At 47.0% G+C, this 7,617-nt stretch overlaps 1 protein-coding gene across 1 annotated transcript in view; it reads left to right on the plus strand.

Annotated features, from left to right (window-relative positions):
• Nucleotides 1-7,142, plus strand: part of LOC136661668 (endothelin-2-like) — an 8,156-nt gene extending 1,014 nt beyond the window's left edge. Inside the window, exons 2-5 of the mRNA XM_066639035.1 lie at nt 1,052-1,196; nt 3,333-3,452; nt 4,384-4,493; nt 6,443-7,142. Of these exons, the coding sequence (XP_066495132.1) occupies nt 1,052-1,196; nt 3,333-3,452; nt 4,384-4,483 (365 nt within the window). The 3' untranslated portion in view covers nt 4,484-4,493; nt 6,443-7,142. The remainder of the gene's footprint in view (nt 1-1,051; nt 1,197-3,332; nt 3,453-4,383; nt 4,494-6,442) is intronic.
• Nucleotides 7,143-7,617: the final 475 nt, after the last annotated feature.

The following is a 7,617-nucleotide window of genomic DNA, read 5'->3' on the forward strand; positions in this document are numbered from 1 at the left end:
CCTCTCTTGAAACCCCCAAACAGCCACTGCCAGTCAGTATTGACCAATGCTGAGCGAGATTGTGCCATGCTCTGACTCAGGGAGGGTGGGAGTACAAGTAGGGTACTTTGACAGGTAGGGTACTTTGATTTCTTGGTTCCTCCAGGGGGTCTTTGAGCCCTAGTAGGGCCACTGGCTTTCCCCGCTTAAACTCCTTGGCACCTTCACCAAAAGCCTTGGGAAGTAGCTTAGAGGAACAAGTGAGGGCATGGTGGTAGATCTGTCTTAACTTGCAGGAATGGCAGCACCCCCCCCCCCTTTCCTGATAAAATAGCCGGAATACATTCAAGATAATAATAAATTTTGAACTTTGCCAAGAAAGGGATTTTCTTGTTTTCAGTCTTGTAACTTTCTTGGAAAGCGTAAACAAGGACTGTGCTGATTCATCTTGGCTTTGGCTTGCAAACCCCCACCCCTTTCCTCCCCCAAACAATGTGTACAATGTCTGCAATGCACCACATGGGTGCATTAAAAAAAAGAAATCCATGCTCGGTGCGCAGTGGCACCTGCATTCAATGGCTGTAGCTTGAGAAGGGGCCAAGACAATGTTGTCATGCTGTGTATACTTGTCGCTCCATGTGCTGCAGGCATGTCGAAGGTGATAGCGAACGTCTGGGGTTGTAAATATGTTGCCAATGAATAACTTGCCGAGGTTGCACTGAGCATGTGGCACTCCTGAGAAGGGCAAAGAGTGTTTTGGGCATATCCTGGGCAGTGCCCGCTTTATCGCCTGGGTCCCAGGTTTCCTGTTGATCTCTCCAAATTTGCTGGGGTCTGCAAAAATCGTTGGTTGCAATCTCGCTGGCTTGATGTGCAAGGCTGTGGCGACGATAAAGGCGGCTTGATGTGCAAGGCTGTGGCGACGATAAAGCCGGCAAAAATAGAAACCTCATAAAGACTGAGGGAGCAGGCTAATCTGTTTACATACCATGCTGTGTTTCTGACTGAACCAATCCAGAACTATGACTGATCCGTGTATCCATTGGTTTTTTTCATCCCCCTCCTTCGGCAGGTCTGGGCCGACCTCCAGTAGATCTTCATGTGGCCGCAGCCAACAGCAGGCACGTGAGGACAAAGAGATGCTCCTGCTATAATTGGATGGACAAAGAGTGCATTTACTTCTGTCACCTGGATATTATCTGGATCAATACCCCAGGGTGAGTGCCACTGCTGCGGTTTGGGTTTTCAGAGAGATTGGTTTGATGAGATGTACCAGCAAGTACATTTCTTGTTTTCAGGGTGTCGTATTGCCCAAATTACAATGGGGGGGGGGCTTGATTACCTTTCGTCCTGCCCTCATCTCCTGTCAGTTTCATGAACCACCAAAAATGGGGTCATGATTCACTGGCAGGCCATAAACCCACAGTTTGGGAACTGCTGGTGTTGGATTGTAGTGATGTAGTGTTGATGTAGTGTTGGATTAAGACGGAGGAGTCGTCAAATCTTTACTTAGCCATCAAGCTCCTTAGATGATCATGAGTTCTCAAGCAAGCCTGCCAGAGCACATGTCTTGGAACTCAGTGGCTGAGCCACTTGCGCTCCGTCCAGAAGATTCCAGGTTTAGTCCTTGACATCTCCTAGCTGGGTTGGGAGACACTAACCTAGAGAGATCCTGGCGGCTAGCCCTGACAACATTCAGTTAGACTGATCAAGGGCTTGACCAGTATACAGCGGTGTCCTCTATATCTTGCCAGCCTCTATATTGTGATGTGAGGCTTCAAATAAATGGAGCAGATTGTGTGTAGGGATGGAACGGGTGAGGTGCTGTTGTTGTTCTGTAAATGCTTTAGCATTATAGGCTGACATAAGCCTCCCACTTGAAAATGCTTTTCATCTCTACTTGTCCTTTTGGTTGGCTGTCAAGATGGGGATCAATGTCATGTTGAGAGGGAGAGGACAGATTTGATCATGTTGTGGGATCACACCCTCGTTATTGCCATGGTAGTGATGAGCAAGACTGACACCTTTTAAAACACACAGAGACTTGGGAAATTTGCTAACCATTTCCCCCATCTGCAGATGCAGTTGGTGCTGGCTGCAAACCCTGTTGGTGTTTTCTAACACATTGGGATGGGCTGGGCTTGCAATCTTGTGGTTGGGAAGGGCTTTGCCCATTGCATGACCCAGCAAAGACCCAGGGCGGCTTTAGATCCTCACAGGCAGTTTGAGATCCAAGCCAAACACACACACACACACACACACACACACACACACACACACTTTCTCTCTCTCTCTCAGGTGTGGTTCTAATTATTGCTTACTAACATGCAATCTTAAATTGACGGCTCAGCCTGAAAATAGCATGTCCTTCTCCAACATTTCTGGAAGGAGGGAGAACTGCTATTTAAGGGGGGGGGGAAATTGCACTGGGCTAACGGAGGGCTGTTCTTCCGCACCACCTTTGCTAGAGGATGTATCTTGGCACACCTTTTTACACGCTTGGGGAATGTTATTTGCAAGCAGAACATGTCAGCTAGGGGGCGCTATGTTTCTGGAATGGAGGGCCCGCCGTCTCCACAATTGTGTACCATCTGGGAACCAGTTTCCAAAACGGGCTGGTCATACTGTGTCATTTTCTGGAGGAGTTCTTCTCCAGTTCTGTCATGTCAGAGCTTCCTGTTGCTAGGGGATAGACAAGAATGCTTTCAGAACCTCGAAGTTAAGTGAGGATCAATTTGCTGAGAGGGTTAGAAGAGACGAAAGAAAATATTTCTTTACCCAGCGCGGAATTAGTCTATGGAACTCCTTGCCACAGGATGTGGTGATGGTGTCTGGCCTAGATGCCTTGGAAAGGGGTTTGGAGAGATTTCTTTCAAAGCCATCTAAGCTTGTGGCCATCATCAGTTGGTTTTGCATTAATGTGGACTGAAATACAGACATAAATTAGGCCTAGGGCTGGCCCATCCATGAGGCTGACTGAAGCAGATTGGTGAGGGGGATTCCCACCTCTGTCTCCCCCACTTGCCTCCTTCCCTGGGAGGAGCAGAGGGTGGCACTCAGGGGCCATAACTGAATAGACACACACAAGCTTTCAACTGGAAGAACACATATATCTTTGACTGTGGTTGGTTGGCAACCTTCAGTCTCGAAAGACTATGGTATATAAACCTACAGCACCCGGTATTCCCAGGCGGTCTCCCATCCAAGTACTAACCAGGCCTGACCCTGCTTAGCTTCCAAGATCAGACTGGAGATACCAGAAGATACTTGTTATTGCCATTGACCAAGCCAGCATGTAAGCCTCTTTTTCTGATAATGAACATGAACTAAATGGTGCATTTTTTAAAAATCAGGCACGCCACTCCCTATGGCCTGGGAAGTCCGCGAAAGCGTCAGAAACGCTCGACCAGCAGGTGTGAGTGCTCACATTCGAAAGACAGTCTCTGTGCCACCTTCTGCCATCGCAAGCCTTGGTAAGTGGTCAGAGAATGCACCTTCTTTGCCTTGGATCTGGTTGAGGGGATCTCCACAGGATGTGGGTTCTTTGCACAACCTGATCTGTCCCCAGTGTGCAGAAGCTTCTGTGCAAAAATTATTTTGGAGAACATATCCCTGTCAATAAGTGGCACACATCTATATATGGTTCTCTCTTCCAACCCCACTTAACCTTGGTTGGCAACCTTCAGTCTGGAAAGACTATGGTATAAGCCTACAGCACCCAGTATTCCCAGGTGGTCTCCCATCCAAGTACTAACCAGGCCTGACCCTGCTTAGCTTCCAAGATCAGATGAGATTGGGCATGTGCATATGGGTCGGTTCTTCAGAGCAGCATAGTATGTGGTCCAAGGTCAGCCAATGCGATCAACCCAGTTTTTGTTCCACACTCTGACTACTATGCCACACAGCCTCTTGATTACACCAGGAGCATTCCAACTCATAACCTGTATGCTCAAGCACCATGAGACATGACACTAGCATAAATATCCTGCCAAAGGAACCAACCCTTTCCTTTATAATAAAACGGATACCTGGGCATGAAGCCATTTCTTTCCGACAATAACTCTGCACCCCACACTGTGCAATGAAGACACTCCTTTGGGGCCTATAACCTTATGTTGAGTGGTTTTATAATTTCAGGACAATTTTAGGTCATTTACGGGGATCACTATCATTTAATGGGCTTCTTAGAAAAACTTGGACAAATAACTCTGGCTGGAAATATTTCTAAGAAATGGGTGTGCTTTAATTCCCCCCTCCCCCACTTCTCTTTTCAACTTGTAAACCTGTGGGCAACAACTCCAGCTTAAGTTTTGAGATTCTTTAAACCTGGAAATTCCTATTCTAGAGTACTGCTTTATATCCTGAATCAGTGTCTTATGAGACTTGCGTCCTCTTGGTTTCCAGGGATGGCAGAAACCCTCGGGTGCCCACAAATACAGACTTGGTGGGAAAGCTCCTTCAAAAACGCCGCAGCAAGCATCACATCCGCAAGCTGAACTTCTAAATGTTCTCAGGTACGATCCTATTTTCCACAGGGTCAGCGGCTTCTAATATTCTCTTATGTGGCATAGTCCTGCTTCTAGAGACACCTGGGTACATCTGTAGCAGTAGAACTTCCAAATGCTTTAATGCTGGCTCTGAACAATGGTGGCTTCTGCCCTGTTCCAGAAGAACCTGGGCTTTGAAGTCCTATTTGATGAAAATCCTAATAATTCTTTGTTAGAAATCCATGCCCTCGGCCCAGGAAATAAAATTACAGAGTTCATTGGTTGGGAATCAAAGTGTTAAATGTATCAGAACCGGGTTGAGGTGCTGTTAGCTACAACTAAGATTAAAATCAGAATGCTATTGTTTTATCTGCTCCACAGTCCGCCAGAATGGCTGTACCCATGCAGAGACTGAGAATGCGTGCGTCATATATGCGTGCGTGCGTCATATATGTTTAAAAGGCACTTCAAATTGGAGGCATTAGAATGCCTGGATTTAATCTGAGCTGGAGAAGCATGCCTCTTCTTCCTTCCAGCAAACCCCCATCTTCTAATGCTAATGACCTTGCAACTGTCTTCCTCACCCCTTGAGGTTGGTGGGGGCTTCTGTTCTGACAGCATCAATTAGGAACAAGGAAAGGAAATTTCCATAGGCAGTGTGGTTGGTTGGTTGGCAACCTTCAGTCTCGAAAGACTATGGTAGAAGCCTACAGCACCCGGTATTCCCAGGTGGTCTCCCATCCAAGTACTAACCAGGCCTGACCCTGCTTAGCTTCCGAGATCATGGTATAAGCCTACAGCACCCGGTATTCCCAGGTGGTCTCCCATCCAAGTACTAACCAGGCCTAACTCTGCTTAGCTTCCGAGATCATGGTATAAGCCTACAGCACCCGGTATTCCCAGGCAGTCTCCCATCCAAGTACTAACCAGGCCTGACCCTGCTTAGCTTCAGGGTCAGAAGAGATCAGATGAGATCGGGCATGTGCAGGGTAACAGTTGCTGTCATAGCCAGCGTACCAGGTGCAAGGTGGAATGGGATAGTTCGGGGGCACAATGAGATTGGAATCTTGTCTGGTTGGTTTGGACCTGGATTGTGTTTTTTTGTGGGGAATGGGGGCCATCTAATCCAAGTTTGAGGGTGTACAGTTTTCCTAGGGAGGTCTCCACAATCGGTGGACTTCTCTCTCAACAGAACAGGGGGAGTCTCTAGCCAAAAAGAAAATATGATTGCATTCCCATGGGCCAGGGGTGTCCAAACTTTTTGGCAGGAGGGCCACAGCATCTCTCTGATACTGTGTTGGGGGGCCGGGAAAAAAGAATCAATTTACGTTTAATATTTGAAAAAAAATTACATAAATGAATATATTAGAGATGGAACTTATATGAGTGAATGAAGGTCTCACAATAGCTCAAGGCTTATAAAAGACCTTGTGCAAAACCTTTCCTTTGCAGTCATGAAACAGCAAGCAGAGGAGGGAGGCCTCGGCCCATAGCTCGCTCAAGAAGTCAAACAGTTGGCCCACATGCTGAGTGTAGTCAAGTCAGGCAGTGTGGGCTCCAACAAGTCTCTGGAGTGCCAAAAGCTCATTGGAGCTGGCCCACAGCTCCCCGTGGGCCAAATTGGGGCTCCCTGAGGGCCACAAATGACCCCCAGACCGGGGTTTGGGCACCCCTGCCATAGGTATTACAAGAAAATGTTTTCAGAAATGCAGGTGATTCAAGTTGTCTTATGTTCACGTTGCCTTGAGGACTTGCTTGGAAGGCTGAACTTCACTGGAGGGGTGACTTTTCTCAGTACAGGGCTTCGGTGCTAGGAAAAGCCACTCATAGTGGAATTTTCTTCTCTGGTGCAGTTTGCTTATTGGGACAAACACTCCCTTCTGGCAACTTCAAGCCCAGTTTTCCCAAGATCCTGTGGAATGCAAAGATGGCAAATGGGCATGGGATGAGAATTCTGTTCTTTTTCTCTTTATCAGGGACCGTGTTCTTTCCATTTCCATTACTGGAAAGCAGTGCACTTCTACAAGCAATGCCAAACCAGTAGGACTTCCATACAGGCAGAACATCAGAAGGGGACAATGATGAGAAAGGACTTGAGATTGCGCTCTTCTACGACCCTGTCCAGTCCTGCTATTGCCAGAAGCTTATAGGATGTGAGGAGCAAAGTGATTCAAGGAGACGGAGGGGAAACTGAGGAAAAAAAACTGCCAGCAGAAGATGCAAGGAGCAGCAGAGCTGGTGACACATCCCCGCCCCTTAGTCTTCCAGAGATGACTTTAAAAAGGGACAAATGACCTCTCCATTTTTCTGGCCCATTGGTGGCTTGAGAAGGTCTGTTCAGCTTGTTGAATCAGAAAGAGATTTTCTTCTTGGAGAGCAGCAGGACTCTGTAGCAGATTTCCATACCAATGGCTGGCACTTTGGGGGAAGGCAATGCATTCTGGACTCGCGCCACCCTGAACATGACCATGGCCGACACCTCTCTGGACTTTGCCAATGCTGTTGATCATTCCTCTGACACTCGCCTTTCAAAGCGGTTGGTCTGTTTACAGAGGGCACTCCTGCTTTCTTCGCCTTTATCCTGAATTTCATACGCACACGTCTCTCTCTGCTCTAAAAAGAGGATCAAATGTACATTGACTAGCTGCTTTTAATTTTTGCAGGTGAGGTCTCTACTGTTCTCTTTCCTGTAAACCCCCCCCCCCCCAAAAAAAAAAAAAAAAAAAAAGCCCAGGTGTGTGATGAATTTCTCACGGACTATATCTTGTTCTCTTTGAGGAATTCAGAGATTGACGAAAAATGGAATTAACCCAGGATCAGAAATGTTTACAGGGTGGGTGAACTCAAACACACATTTCATGACACATCAAGCCCAGTTTAAGTGACATGTTCCTCCTAAGGAACAGTGGTGACTATCATTGTGCGAGGGCCCTAAGACATTATGCTAGTTTCATCACAGGCTACCATACGAAATGGTTTAATATTGAGCCTGTTCTGATGGGCAGTGGGTCTCTGTTGATCTCACCTCTACAAGGAAGGAGCTTCTCTGACTCATTACAGCAGCAATTTTCAACCTTTTTTCATCTCAGGGCACACTGACAAGACACTAAAATTATCAAGGCACACCATCAGTTTCTTGACAACTGACAAG

Source organism: Tiliqua scincoides, chromosome 10 (assembly GCF_035046505.1).
Source record: "Tiliqua scincoides isolate rTilSci1 chromosome 10, rTilSci1.hap2, whole genome shotgun sequence".
In the NCBI taxonomy this organism is placed as follows: domain Eukaryota; kingdom Metazoa; phylum Chordata; class Lepidosauria; order Squamata; family Scincidae; genus Tiliqua; species Tiliqua scincoides.